The sequence below is a fragment of the Prionailurus viverrinus genome, chromosome D2, assembly GCF_022837055.1.
Source record: "Prionailurus viverrinus isolate Anna chromosome D2, UM_Priviv_1.0, whole genome shotgun sequence".
NCBI lineage: Eukaryota > Metazoa > Chordata > Mammalia > Carnivora > Felidae > Prionailurus > Prionailurus viverrinus.
In genome coordinates, this window is record NC_062571.1 from 17,429,841 (window position 1) to 17,445,093 (window position 15,253).

A 15,253-nucleotide genomic window follows, 5' to 3' on the forward strand; every position below is an offset into this window, starting at 1 on the left:
AGGTTTGCTGGCTCACTCTGTTCAGGTGATTAAGCTCTTTATGCCTCAGTTTCCACTTCTGCAAAACGGGATGCTATGAATCCTTAGCTCACAGGGCTCTGGCAATGATCGCATGGACTGCTAACCGACGGGTCCCTAAACATATTAGCAAGTTTACTGTTGTCACTGCCCCCGTGGCTCAGTGTAAACTTCACATTCAGTCGCGCATTGAGCAAGCGTTTACACAGCATGGGCTCTGCCTCGCGCTGGCCGGATCGTACCTCGTTTATGTTGAGATGAATGAACTCCTTGTTCTTTGCACTGAGTGCCTGGAACACCCCTAACGGGGAGAGACATGAGAAAGGCATCATTGTGGGGACGGTTCCTTCAACAGGTTCAAGGGTTTCCTGTGACCTTGGGGCCTGCCGGGCTGCTGGTGGAGGAAATGCTCCATCTGGTGGTGAGCACAGGTCTTCTAGAACAGCAGGCCAGACTCAGGCTGACTCCGCGGGGATCTCTCGCGCCTGGGGGAGGCTCTTGAATTCCTGGGATGGCGGAGCTGGTGGCCTTACCATTGGGTGGCACCTGTTGTCATCTACAGTGTGCCAGTCAGCCGGCCAGCTCCCGGGCCCCAAACATCTCCCCTGTGCTACCTTTTTGGGGAGCTACCGATCCCCTGCAATCTACGGACCTCCTCCCCAGAGAAAGAACACACGTACGTAAAGTTTTGCCTGAGTCTTGAGAGCCGTTCAGCCTCCATGAGCCCCTTACAAGAACATGAGCCCCCAGCTGCTCCCACACATAGGAGCAAAGGTAAGACAGAGAGCCCTCTAAGCTGGACGCCATGGCTGAAGCGCTGAATAGCCTGGGGGTTACTTTCCTCTCTGGGCCTCAGTCTCCCCATCTTAGTCAAAGTGGCCGAGCCACTCAACCCCGGCTTCCCCTGAGAGTCACCCGGGAACTTGAGAAATACAGCAAAAGGGGGGGAAGGGTGGCTGTCCTAGAACAAAACAGACAGGGCCCGACAGCCCAATACAGTTGGGTACCTCCCGAGACCGGCAAGCCAACGTGGAAAGACGGCCTGCGGAAGTTGAGCAGGGGCCAGGTCTTAGATGAGGTTGAGGGCTCGCTGAGAGCCTGCCTGTCAGAGATATCGACAGGGGAAGGGACTCAATTTCTGAGGTCTGTTATTAAATAATTCAGGAAAAAAGGATGCGTTAGAAGGACGTCTGAAAGATCAGCAGAACGATCATTGCTGAGGCTGGTATAAGGCCCTAGAACTCCCTGGGGGAATTTCTATAAATACTGACACTGTGTGTCACCCCCCGGATTCTATTCAGTTGGCCTCCCGGGCAGCCTGGTCATCACAAAACATTATTTTTTCTTTTAATCCCCTTCTCCTATTGTGCCCGTCCCCCCCACACTCCCAGGTCATCAAAAAATGCTAGCCCTTCCCCGGGGGCGGGGAGGGGCTTTGTAGTGGGTGGCAAAGCTTGGAAACACGGGTGCAGGGCACACGGGGACCGATCGTCATTCTTTCTACCTATGTATGAGTAAAAATTTCTAGAGTAAAAAGTTTAAATGATCCTGGGGTAAAACCCTAGCCTTGATATTTTAAAAACGGTCTCCAGGTGGTGAATCTAACGTGAGGATCCCGGAGTAGAGGGTGTTGGGGCAACCGTGCCTTCTCCCTAATAGTCCTCCGTTGTAAGAACACGTTGAGCACCCCTTGCTGGGAAGGATCAGCTCAAGGGGACTCAGGACAGGGGCAGTTGAGAGAAGAGAAGCTACCAAGTCTCATCATTTTTAGGTCGGTTTTGGCCACTGCGTGATTGTACTAAGTGACGATCTTTCAGGAGGCGCCTTCCTAAAATGCACCTCTTACCAGCCACTGGTGACCGCCTACAGAAGACGCAACCTCCCGGCTTGGCGTACAAGGCCAAGGACCTGCTTGCCTCTCTCAAAGCAACACGAGCAGCCAGCAGAAGTGTCTTGCTTGTCTCCTAAGCCCAGCCCTCCCAGGGATGACAGCCTGGTGGAGACAGGCTTCAGCAGGGAATCACCTGTGACCTAAGTGGCACAAAAGAAGCCGAGGGGGGAGCCCCAGCACCCCAGAACCGAGGAGCACGGACCCTTGCTCCGTGTGCCTTGAAGTCACCTAAGCGAGCACCCTTTAGAAAATGCCAAGCAGAACGGGGCCCTGATCTGCGGGGCCCAGCGCAAAATGGAAACGTGGGGCCCCCTGTACAAAAATGATTAAAATTCAAGATGGCGACATCAAAGCATTAAACCAAGCGCGGGCCTCCTCAGGGGTGCATCAGCGTGCATCAGCGCATTTCGCTCCCCTCCCCCAACCCTGACAGCCACCCCGGTCCTGGGTTACAAGCCCCCGGATGCGTTTCTTTCAGCTTCAACTTTGTGACAGTGTGACGAGAAACTATGAGCCCCAAGGACCCCCTGCACATAATCTCTTGAGTAACGACTCTTGTCTGGGATAACTGGGTCAGCGTTCAGACAAGGGTTTGGACAAGACAATGTTGAGTACAAGACACAAAGGTAGGGTGGAGGGAGGGGGACGGAGGGAGAGGGAGAAGGGGAGGGACTCCCCTGGTTCTGTGTGCTGTGATAGATTTGACCTCAGATGGGGCCTTCCTCAGATAAGAGGCAGGAGCCCCCCCCCCCCCCGCCCCGTGGCCCTGTCCTCCCACAAGGACACTGTGAATGCACTCGAGGAGAATGGCTCTTAGCAAGCGGAAATGTGCTGGGCCCATAACCCACAGGTCATGCACGAAGACGCCCCCACCCCCACCCCTCAGTTAACCACACACAGCGCAGAGATCACACGATGACAGCCGTCTGTGGCCTATCCTCGCCAGGATTTCTGGCAGGTTATCTCTCACCAGCTCTTGGAAGGGAGCCCAGGGGTCATGGCCCCCCTCCTAGGGGCCCAGGGGGCGCAGCCCCGACGACACTCACGGCTCGCGTTCTCCAGCCGGACCAGGCAGTTGAGGAAGTCATCAAAGCCGAGCTGGAGGTTCTCGTCTGTGTACCTGAGGACAATCAGCTGCAGGAGGCGACCGCTCAGCTGGAAGCCTGCGGGGAAGAGCGAGGAGACCCCAGCCCGTCAAAGGCCGGGCCCCGCGGGCGCACCTTTGGGAAGCGCCCTGCGCTCTGTCCGCAAAGTGCGGGTTCTCAGGCCCAGCGGGGGGCCGCCGTCCTCAGACAGTGCGTGTGTCCACTAGCTGACAATGTTTCTGGATGTTTGGTTTACCTGGGAGGGAACCACATTAAAAACTCTGGCAGGGCCCCGGGGGCCTGTCTGTGAGGCATGCTCTGTGAGAAGCACCACGCAGCTTGGCAGGGGCTGTGGGCTGCAGTGGCCTCAAGGCCACGGCTACGTGCAAAGGACGGCCAACCCCAGACACTCAGACCGCCATGGTGGGGACTGCGGGGGGATGAGAGACGCCCCCTGGATCCCGTCCTTTGTGTAGGGAGCTCGTAGATGTTAGGACTGAATCATCTGGTTTGGATTCAGTCTGCTGGTGACAAAGCCAGGGACAGGGTGGCAGATGGCGGAGGAAATCTGTGAGCTCCTCCCTGACCCCCAACCATGGGATCATCCATGATAATCACTGTCCTAGAGTGCAGTTAGAGGCTTGGAAGCACCACGGCCTGCCACCAAAGGGCCACACGTGCCCCCGCTTGGCCAGGAAGCTCGGCCAGAGGCTGAGAGAGGGGGTGAGGCTAAGTTCAGCCCTAGTGGGTACATTTGAAAGACTCCAATATTGCACAGCAGTTTAAAACACGGGTCCCGGTGTGCGGGAGCGAGTCCTGAGCCCGAGGCTTGCCTCCGGCACTGACAGGGCTGTGCTCTTAAGAAGCATGAACTCAGGGGCGCCTGGGTGGCTCAGTCGGGTGAGCCTCCGACTTCGGCTCAGGTCACGATCTCACGGTTCGTGAGTTCGAGCCCCGCGTGGGGCTCTGTGCCGACAGCTCGGAGCCCGGAGCCCGCTTCGGGTTCTGTGTCTCCCTCTCTCTCTGACCCTCCCCCGTTCATGCTCTGTCTGTGTCTCAAAAATAAATAAACATTAAAAAAAATTAAAAAAAAAAAAAAAGAAGCATGAACTCAGGTTAAAGACCGGCCACCCTCCAGGGCACCAGAAGCAAGTGGCTTCTAGTCTCTTCTAGGCTTTTCTTTACCTGTGGCTTTCAGGGCGGTCCGCAGCTCATAGGAGGACATGGTGCCAGACTTGTCAACATCGAACTGAAGGAACAGGTTCTACAGGGAGGGCAGAGGCATTGAGAACCAGAGGGCACCCAGGGGCGCCAGCCAGCGCCAGCCCGCGCGGGAGGACAGACTCCTCACAGGGTCGGGCGAGGCCTTCAGAACAGGCGGGTCCCTGTGAGTTCCCTTTTCAATTTGGGCGCCAGCGCTGTGGTTCTTTGCTAAGCCTGAGATCTTGATCTTGGGAATGGAAATTCCACCATAATTACTTCTCTTCTGCCCTCTCCTGGCCGGCAGCACCTTGACCGTTTAGAACCCCCTCCTGCTCTAGGCTCGCGCGATCCCCAGAGGCCAGGCCCCGGCCGGGTTACTTACTCTCCACTTCTGCAGCTTGTCCCAGAACACTTTGAACTCCTCGAACTCCAGCTTCCCGTTGCCGCTGGTCTGTGCCGAGAGCATTAAGGAAGGAAGGGAAGAAGGCAGGTGAGCCTGGCTTCGACCCGGTGCCTCGTAGGACTCCAGAGATGAAGGGGCAAGGGGCTGGCCCGGGGGACTGGGGACACAGATCCAGGGCTCTTAGGGAGGCGGCTTAGTTACAAACCATGCATCTCTGAAGAATGAAAACTGCAGGGGTGAGATGGGGAGGGCACCAGACGGCTCGAAAAAGCACATTATTAAAAAAACTCCCTTTATTCTCTTCGAGAGGACCCCAAAGTGGTAACAAGATCCCCAAGTCCCTTCAAAACCTTCCCCCCACTGGCCAGTTCGGGCCTCTTGATTCGGTTCCAATTCTAGGGGCGGCCATCTTGGGTTGTTCCCCGAGGAGACGCCTATCCTACCCGTGAAGGAGGCCACATTCTAGAAAGGTCCGCACGGCAGGAAAGCACAGCTATTTCTGCCCGTGAACTTGGAAGGATACGTCCATTAGAGAAATGATGTTTTTACAGGAAATCGGGCTGAGCTTCTTGAATTTGACGTCCTTTTCTGAAATCACACACGAAAGCAGAATTCATGGGGCATGTGATAAGATAAACCTATTTCCAGCTGCTGGAAGTCCTACGGTGTGGTCAGATCTGGGGCTGGTGAGGGGGACACGTGGTCACTCCCAGGATGCTGGTGACAGTGGAAACTGACAGGGCCCTTTGTGAGGAAAATTTGCTAAATATAAAAAAGATGCCTTAAAAATGGGAGTATCTTTCCGTTCCTTATCCTAGTTCTAAGACTCCCAAGCAGGGGCGCCTGGGTGGCTCAGTCGGTTGAGCGGCCGACTTCGGCTCGGGTCATGATCTCGCGGTCTGTGAGTTCGAGCCCCGCGTCGGGCTCTGTGCTCACAGCTCAGAGCCTGGAGCCTGTTTCAGATTCTGTGTCTCCCTCTCTCTGACCCTCCCCCGTTCATGCTCTCTCTGTCTCAAAAATAAATAAACGTTAAAAAAAAAAAAAGACTCCCAAGCAAAGAATTACAAATTAAGATTTTTTTTTTATCATTTGGTCATTAATAATGGCAAACATTTAGAACAGAAAGGGGCAACAATGCAAATGTCTCCCTGTGAGGAATAAACGACACCTGGTATATTCTTACAACAAACATTATCTGGCCCCAAAAGGGATGCAGTGATCCTGGTAAATACTACAACGTGGATAGATTTTGTGAATGTTATGCTAAGTAAAGAAGCCCATGAAAAAGGACTCCCTATTACATGATTTTTTTTTTTCCTAAGTAGCCTTCATGCCCATAGTGGAGCCCAACACGGGGCTTGAACTCACGACCCTCAGATCAAGACCTGAGCTGAGATCAAGAGTCGTCGGATGCTTAACCGACTGAGCCACCCAGGCGTCCCACATGATTCTTTTTATATGAAAAGTTCAGAATAGGCCAGCCTAACAGAGACAGAAAGTAGATAGGTGGTTGCCATGGGATGGGGGCGATGGGGAGTGACAGCTACTGGGTACAGGGTTTCTTCTTGGAGTGATGGAACGTTCTAAACTTGGTGGTGGTTGCACAATTTTCCGAACATCCTAAAACCCGTGGGGGGTGAATGGTATAGTAGGTGAATTATATCTCAAAGCTGTGGCATTAAAAAATAAAATTGTCAAGGGGCACCTGGGTGGCTGAGTCGGTCGAGCATCTGACTTCGGCTCAGGTCATGATCTCGAGGTTCACGAGTTCAAGCCCCGCATCTGTGCTGACAGCTCAGAGCCCGGAGCCTGCTTCAGATTCTGTGTCCCCCTCTCTCTCTCTCCCCTTCCCCACTCGCGCTCTGTCTCTCTCTCTGTCTCTCTTTCAAAAATAAATAAACATTAAAAAAATAAAAAATAAATGAAAATTGGATCTATCAGTTAATGACAATTATGTGTGTGCACATATATCCACACACTGAGAGATACAGACGACACATACATGAAGATACACACACGTATCTTAACAGTGGTTATTTATGGGCAGTTGATTATTGGTGGCTTTGGTCATTGTCTTGGGGCTTTTCTGACTATTTTAGAATTTTCTGCCATAACTGGCTTCGTTTTTGTAATCAGGAAAGAAACAACAAAAGCTATTTTTAAAGTCTACCTAAGGCCAGCCCTGGAAAGCAGGGAACCTGGGAGAGCTGGAGGAGAGCCAGGAGGTATGCAGTCACAGGTCACACATCCCCTCCATAGGAGCCCTGGGGTCCCCGATGGGTGGTGGGTATGAGCACTTACTCTTTCGCAGCACAGCGTTTAAAACATATTCCAGTTTCTCTGCAGTTACCTCCATGTCCTGTGGGAGGGGAGACAATTGCTTTTGATGGCCCATAGCACCTTCTTTGTGAGCTGCTTCCAGTTCTGAGCTTGATTTGGCTCAAGCAATAACCCGGCCCTCAAGGACCTTGCCACGGGCCCGTGTGCCCACGTCGTGAGTGACTGCAGCCCGCTGAACTTCTCAGGGACTATGGTCAACCCAGAAAGGACGGGAAGGCTGGGCCCCACAAGGCAAGCTTCCCCACTAAGCTAAAGTTCCCAGGTGCTTATGTCAGAGCACATTTATGTCTAGTTCTCCAAGCCTCTGTGCAGCAGAACTGCCTGGAGAGTATTAGAAATGTGGGCATGGATTATTCCCATGGATTATTTTCAAAACCTCCAGGGTGAATTTCAGAACCGCTTCTCTAAGGCCGTCTGCTCAGTGCGCTAAATCTCGGCATCGAGGACACTGAGAAGCTGGTTAGAGATGGGGAGGTCCAGGCCCCGCCCCTGACCTCCTGGTGAGGAAATCTGCATTTTCCCAGGATGCTCAGGCGATGTGTCTGTACGTGACTGAGCAGCGTGGACTTAGGGCTCCTTCTGTCCAGGGTGTTGAACCAGCATGCGAAACAATCACCTGTGAAGTTACTTCCGCACACACCTGCCCAGGTTCCACCCCGGAGCTTCTGAGGCCCAGGTGCTTTTTGGTCGTCAGTACAGTTTGAGAGAATCTCCTGCAACGTTCCTCACTTCCCTTTCCAACCCGGATCTCCAGTTCCAGCAACTTCTGTCCCTCCTACGCTGGGAGGGGGTGCTCACCCAGGCCCGTCCTCCGGATGGCATCAGATGCCAGAAGTTAACCATTCACTCCCTTCCCCACCCGGCCAATCAGCCCCGGAAGGAGAACGGATGGCCGCTTTGCCTGCACGGGCCCCCACTTTTCTCCACCCAGACTGTTGTCCCCAGGTCTCCCTGACCTCCCGTTTATGGCACTGCTTGAAATCCCACTGTTAGGGCTTCGACCCCAGGGGCAGGTGTCACACGGGTTTTACGATTCAGGAGCCCCACTGGGGCAGGAAGCTAATGAGGTCATTAGCTCCGGCCATGAAATGGTTAACTCTATTTATGGCTACCAGGGAACACAGGTGGGGACAGTTTCTAGGAGAACGGAGGGGGCCGGGCCAGGAGATACCCAGGGCCCCCAACAAACAAGCTAAGTACTGAGGGGGCAGGGATGGGGTCGGGGTCAGAGAGCGGGAGGTGAGGGACAGATCTTCTCCTTCCCCAGTGGCTGGCCCCGGCCCGAGCTGCCAAACCTGGCCACGCTGCTGATGTCACTGGACAGAAATCATGTCTGCAATTTAACGGTGACGTCCAAGCAGCGCCACCCTCCCCGGAGCAGAGAGAACATTTTAATGGCGGTGGTGTATGGGTAGAGTTCAATGAGCCACGTCTTCCAAGCTGTCTCTAGCCTTTCACAGAACGCCTCTGGGCTGGGCTGAGCTCCTTTGGGCTATTACCCCAGGGACAGTGGCAGACCGGCGTGAGAGTGCGGTGGGGGAGGCAGTCCTGAGAGCCTCTCAAGGGACTGGGGCTGGTCTTCCAAGTGACCTGGGCTGGCCTCACGTTGGAACTAGGTCCGCCAGGCCCCCGGGAGGCGTTGCTGACCAGCACCCTGCTGCATCCCTGGGCGGAGGAAACCAGGGCCCTGAGCTCTGCAGAGGATCAAGGCCGAGTGCAGCTTGCGGCCAGCCCTACCTCGCCGGCAACTTGTTCAAACAGGGCCCGGAACTGCAATTGCTCCTCTGTCTCCTGGCCAGCTGGAGTAGGCTTCGGAGGCTAAAAAAGCAACCAGAGGAACTCACGTTGGGCCCCACGAGAAAGGAACTTGGCATTTGCTTTCCCAAAGAGATAGCAAGAACAAAAGAGGCCCGCCCTGGAGACGGTGTGGCCCCGTGGGATACGCTGGGACCTCGCTGCTGTGTGGGGCGGGGTGGGGGTGGGGGACAGAACTGGCCACCGTATGTGGCATTAGGAACAGCGGCCTGATTCCTTGCAATGGCTCTTGAGAGGGAGAGTCTGGAAGGACTCATTAGTGGGGCTTTGCAGGTAAGAGCGACAAAGGAGGCCAGAATCCTGACCGAGTTGGGGTCCCGGCCAGGGTGGTCACGGCCCCCTGCCTGACCCTCACCACTCTTGACTGCTTGACTCTTACTTGCTTCACCATCTGTGTTGACAGGTGGTAAACTCTTTGAGGGCAGGAGTCTGTCTCTAGCCGGGAGCCCAGGGCCTCGTGCGTGGAAAGAGCTCAGTAAATGTTTTGGGTATTTTGTCCTGTGCGGATCCGAGCTGACTTGGGAAGCGTCAGACTGTTCTGGCTACACCTCAGCACCTCTCGAAAGTCTCAGAGCCCTTGGACAAGTATAAAACCCGCCCCTCCCTCTCCCCCTCCCCACACACGTATCATCAGGAAGAAGTAACGTGTTGCCCTAAGTCCGCTGTAAAAGAATCTACCAGCTACTCTCTTTTTCCTCTTATCGCTTATTTTTCTTAAACTGAATGCGCTTTAAAGATAATCCATCCCCTTCGGAGGCAGCAGCCACCTCTCAGGGAACAGAGCGAGTTGGTCAGCACAGAGAAAGATCGGTCCAAACAGAGCTTCCTTCCGGGCACCTACCTCGTCCCCGTGCCTGGTCCTGGTGGGATACGAAAGACTTAGAAGGTACAAAGCCTCTTCTCCAGGAGGTTAGAATCGAGGTACTTACCTGATCGCAGATAAGACACTCCCCAAACTCCAAAGTTTTGAATGATGCTGTGACTGAAGGAAGCTTTCAGGACAGACACTGAATCCCACCCTCCAGAGTAACATGAGAAGGCTCACCTCGGGAAGGTCAATGTTCACATCTCCATCCATGTCCCTGGGTGGGGCGGGGAGGGGGGCAGAAAACACACCGAGTCACTTGTGGATTCACTTCCTCCCTAGGATCTGTAGCACTAACGGGGGCCCAGAGGGCTTGGAAGGCTCTGGCCCATTGAAGCCGTTCTTTTTCCATGATGTTTATGTGTCACAGGGTCTGCAGACCCCCTGCGTTGACCTCCCTCTCTCTCCCCTATCACTGAGACCCTGCCCAGCACGAAAATGAGAGGGAGGCAGTGTAGCCATCAGCCAAGGAGAACTCGTGAATCCTGGACTTCTAGAAGTAAAAGAAACTACCAGCTACCACCGCCTGTTTCCTGGATGCGCTTTCGCAAGGGATATTTATGAAGTGAGGGTTGGGCTGTGTGTGTACGTGCCTATGTTTGGGGAAAAGAGGAAAACTAATGGAAAGGTTTATTTTGCTGTTCACATATTTAGGGGAACCGATAGTGTTTGGAAAGCAATAATATTGGCAGCAGGAGGGGGCTTCAGCTTTTAGTGAGACGAAAACATTTGGAAGAATCCAATGTTACAGAGGAAACTCGAAGCACTCCCCAAGAAAAACTGCTAAAAATTCAGAGGGAAGATGCATAATCAAACATTAAAATGGAGCCCAGATTTGGGGGGGGGGGGCGGGCAGAACTGGCCGCTGCCTGTAGCATTAGGAACTGCAGACTGAGTCCTTGTGAAGGCTCTTCAGGGAAGAGTCTGGAAGGACTAATTTAAATTAGTGGGACTTTGCAGATAAGAGCGACCAAGGAGGCCAGACTCCTGACCCAGTTGGGGTCCCGGCCATCCCCTGGGCATGCACAAGAGAACCCTTTCAGAACTTTTTAATTGTTTAAGATCCTCTCAAGAGGAAGAAGGCCAATGGCAGAACTGTGATTCTTCAGTTACTGAGCTACAGAGCTGGTGTGTATGCTCGAGATCACAGCAGACGAAAGTACTTCGTTTGGAGGCCCCTGGGTGGCTCAGTCGGTTAAGCATCCGACTTCGGCTCAGGTCATGATCTCACGGTTCATGAGTTCGAGCCCCACGTCGGGCTCTGTGCTGACGGCTCGGAGCCTGGAGCCTGCTTCGGATTCTGAGTCTCCCTCTCTCTCTCTCTCTCCCCCTTCTCTGCTCACACTTTGTCTCTCTCTGTCTCTCAAAAATAAATAAATATTTAAAAAGAAAGTTAAAGTACTGTGTTCAGGGCAAACGTGAGTATGGACCCTAGTTCTGCCATGTGTGAGCCTTCTATGAATGCCCGGGCTCTGATCTCACCCCACTGTTGGGGCAGGGAGCATAAAATGTGGGATGGGCACAGCCTGGTCTCCCTCTCTTGTTACGGCTGCCCACAAAAATCGCCCATCTTCACGCCTCTCGTACAGGTGCTCTTGCGTGAACAGACACGGGGCTCGTAGGGAGAAGGCCGGAGGACAGCTCTCCAGCAGGATTTTTAAAAAAAATTTAAGATCTTATTGCCCCTATTTAGCTGATGGGAAAGAACCACGCCTTTTGTAATCAGCTCGGGAAACCCAGCCAGACTTGAGAACCAAGAGTATTCTCAACGCCCGCCACCAGTCCAACTCCATGCCACGAAACACAAGATAAAACCGGAGGCCACGAAGTCACCGCTGACTCCATCTTGTTTTCTCAGGTCGGTCCTCAGTGGGGGGTGCATCTAGCTCAAATACAGAATTCTCTGCGATCCCTCGAATGCCTCTAGAACGTCGCCCTGATGGCGAAAAGGGCAGCAACGGGAAATTTTTTCTTAGAAGTATCTGATACGGTCTAATTTTTTGCTAAGACGCTGCAAAGGGGAGGCGGCAGAAAGTCGGGTGTACAAAATGGAGGGCAGCCTTGGGTAAGGTAAGCACTTGACCATTGGCTTTGGTGATTGTAAGTGCCTGACATTGCGTTCTGGACTGTCGAGGCATCCATTTCAAAGACCGTCATCTCAAAAAAACACATCGCGAGCGACATGGCTAGATAAAAAGCCCAGCTACCCCACCCATGAGGTTGCCCCTTTTTTTAGAAAGCTCTGGTAGACCATTTGACCCACTGCTTCCTTTGCCTTCAAGCATTTTAATTCACCAATAGTGACCCTTTTGAAACTCTAGGCTCCTACCCTCGACCCCAATAAAGGCAGAACCCCAGGCCTGTGCGCACGCTCTCTCTCTCTCTCTCTCTCTCTCTCTCTCCCCTCAAGATATTGCTGTGTGACTCCAGGGGTGCTGTGTACCCTCCAGAACCTGTGAGCAATAAACCTTGTCCTTTCCAAGTTCCCTGGGTCATTGCTGAGATGCGTCTGCCCTCAACGTTGGCTCCAGCTGGGGAACTGTCTGGGGGGGCTCGCCACAGGGAGTACAGGCCCAGGTGAGTGCCCTCAGATGTTCCTAGCTGATGGCATCACTGTCCCTAGACTGAGACCGACGACCCCAAACAACTTGGCAATATTTATTAACTGACGTTGAAAGAGCAGGTCATGCTAGAAACTTCTAGAAACCTGTTCTAGAAGGAACTGGTCATTGTAATAGCCACCCCCCTTCACTTTGCTCAGAAATAAGTCCTAGCATTTCTAAATGTGGGTCCCACTCCAGAAGCTTCTTGGACATAGGGTTTGGAAAATGAAGCGCTCCACCCGAGGGGGTCTGGTGAGCATGATTCTGGAAGTGGTTGGAGAGAGCAGCTTTTCAGTGGCCTGTTTGAGGGAAGGAAGGAGCAGAACCAAAATAGAAATGTATCCCACTTTGCAAATGGGTGAAGAGACCTTCCTGCCTGCTTTCTCAGGTGCGTCGTGGAGAAGAGAAGAAAGGGGTCAAGGCTCCAACAGTCCCCTGGTGACTTCTCGGGGATTGAACCACTAAATGAAGAGGGATTCTTGAACCTGTTACTCACTGGGTGATAATTTTCTTCTCCGTAAAGATCCTCAGGCAGAAATCAGCTTCCTGATGGGGCTCAAAAGTGCTGGGTATCAGGATATACTCCCCAGGGGGCAGCTGGAAGCGGTCGGAGACTTCTCTCAGGTTGATGAACGTTTTGCTTCTGGCCTGGGAAGCATGGTACCTGAAGAAGTCTTTGTTCAGGTGTTCGTCTTTGCGGGGGCTCTGCAGTGGGAACGTAAGAGGGTGGTTCTATAAGGAGGGCCATTGGTCTTGGGTATTTGGACACAGTTTGGGGACTGACCATTGAGTCTCAGGCATGTGGCTGAGAATCCAGCATGTAGGTGGTGGGCTCTAAAGCTCAGCTTGGTTCCTACCCACCTGGTAAATGGCATAGCCAATGGTCAGCATGTTGGCACCAAACCTCTTGAGTTTCCTTCGATCTTTCTGCATCAGGGCCACAAGGAAAGTGCAGTCTTCCTGCCCCTCATCTTTCTCAATCAAAGACAGTTTTATCTGTGGATTGGTCCAGAAGGTATCTGCCGTTGAAAGAAGTGAATTATTTCGCCTTCCTTTAGAAAAACACAAAGGACACCCCCCTACACACACACACACACACACACACACACACACACGCACCATCCACCCCCACCACAACCTCCCAAACCCGAGAAAGTCATTCATTTCTTCTCTCCCTGTTCTGATGGCCTTCGTGCCCCACTTCCCATAATCCCAGTGAGAATGCCAAGTGCTCTCCCTTTTCATTTCCACCTTCTCTTGAACCATTTCCCACAGAACTTTTAAAAGACATTCTTCTGGGTCTACTCAACTACAGTTCCTTCCGTCTTATTTTGTCCATGTGGTATTTCAGAGGAGAGTGCGGTGCCCTTGGAGTTGTGCAACTGGAACAGAATCCACCCCACTCCGGCTCCAAGGGTGAACACTGAGTGATTTACGTTCGCCCCTGTTGCCTCGGACAACTGGAACAAAGCCAACCAGCGTGTAGCATTCACCAGGCAATATGGGCTCAAGGAATTCCCAGTAGAAGGGAGTTGAGGACTACTGTTGGATGACCCTCGGGAGCTCTCACTATTCATGCAAACGAGGGCTCAGGAAGCCCTGAATGCTGCTGCCAGCCCTCCTGTGACTCTCAAGAAATCCAGACTGAGGAAAAAGTCAACAGAGGGAAGAGGGCAGAGCAGAGGATTACAAACCAATGCGTTGACAGAACTATGCCTGAAGGCCACCCTGCTTCTCCTCTGAATTTTTCAGTTATGTAGGGGAAAAAAATCCCTTTTTATTGCTAAACTAGCATGAGTTGTGTTTTCTATTATTTGTGCTGGAAAAGAACCTAAGTGGGAAAACAAGGGAGTTTCCTCGAGCAATTCTTATCCAACTTCCTGCTCCTTCTTTGCAGCCCTCACCGGCCATCTCTGAAATCCTACTGTCTAAACTCTACACTTCAGGCTTTCTCCAGGGTCCTGGCCCTGATCCACTGACGTACCCCAGGTTGGACTGGACACTTGGCAATGACAGAGAGTGACAGGTGGACGACCAACCTAGAAAATTGCGGCAGCCCCCGGCGGTGGAGCCCCGCACCCAGCTTCCTTGATGGACTGTCACCTCCCATTTGTGGACAGCATCCTCCTCCAGGGCATCAGGAGTCAGGTTGCAGATTTCTACCTTGTCAAAGTGGGTCTTGAAGTCCCTAAACGCCATCCTACAACAAGGTGGAGAGACACCAAGGCGTAGGAGGTGATGGTGATGCCATGATCCACTCAATCGCTTAATCATCTAACCGACCACTAGTGAGTGTCTGCATCTGTCCTCAAGACTCAGGTGTGGGCAGACAGAAAATGCACAAAGGTAAGGAAAACCCAGAGCCTCTGTACTCAAAATTCAAGGTAAATGTATCTCTAATTTCCAATTGAATGGCTTGTTAATCTCTCAAGCTTGTGGATCCTACGAGTTTTCCACAAATTTCTTTGACTCATGACCTCATGGTTCCTGAAGCAGGCCACCAAAGTTCACCCATCAAAACGGGGCCAAGGACTGCAACCCACTCCTTCCATCTAGAGTGGGGTGTAAGCAGTGATGTGTGGGTCAAGGCTGTTGGGAGTGGGGGTGTCTTCTCCAACCTTTCCTGTTTTTCCTCTTCTGCTGGCTTCCTGCAGGTGACTGTGTGACCCCAGGGGAGGGGGGAGCCATACAGAAGAAGGGGCTTGGGTCCCTGAATCACTGCACAGAAAGGGTCACCCACAGAATAAGGGTGTCTTCCTGGACTGTTATAATGAGTGAGAGATAAACTGTATTGAATTTGAGTCTTTATACATCTTGAGTCTATTTGTGACAGCAGCTGGTGTTACCCTAAGTCATTGGTGCCTTGAAGCATGGAGCTGCCATGACCGAATTCTAAAATATGTGATATCAGCTTAGCATATGGGCAGGTTTCAAGGACATATTGGAGATAGAAAATGGATATTCATGTTAGGAATGGCAATATATTTATTAAAACTGTAAAAATAGGGGTGCCTGGGTGGCTCAGTCGGT

At 52.6% G+C, this 15,253-nt stretch overlaps 1 protein-coding gene across 3 annotated transcripts in view; it reads right to left on the reverse strand.

The window, feature by feature from the left end:
* Positions 1-15,253, reverse strand: part of CAPN9 (calpain 9) — a 44,918-nt gene that overhangs the window by 2,672 nt on the left and 26,993 nt on the right. For all 3 annotated transcript variants that reach the window (XM_047825718.1, XM_047825717.1, XM_047825716.1), the window contains 11 exons: positions 14,263-14,423; positions 13,085-13,242; positions 12,720-12,928; positions 9,801-9,837; positions 8,678-8,758; positions 6,902-6,959; positions 5,124-5,188; positions 4,580-4,648; positions 4,180-4,258; positions 2,956-3,072; positions 261-319 (listed from right to left, as the gene is read on the reverse strand). In XM_047825718.1, coding sequence (XP_047681674.1) covers positions 261-319; positions 2,956-3,072; positions 4,180-4,258; positions 4,580-4,648; positions 5,124-5,188; positions 6,902-6,959; positions 8,678-8,758; positions 9,801-9,837; positions 12,720-12,928; positions 13,085-13,242; positions 14,263-14,423 — 1,093 coding nt within the window. The remainder of the gene's footprint in view (positions 1-260; positions 320-2,955; positions 3,073-4,179; positions 4,259-4,579; positions 4,649-5,123; positions 5,189-6,901; positions 6,960-8,677; positions 8,759-9,800; positions 9,838-12,719; positions 12,929-13,084; positions 13,243-14,262; positions 14,424-15,253) is intronic.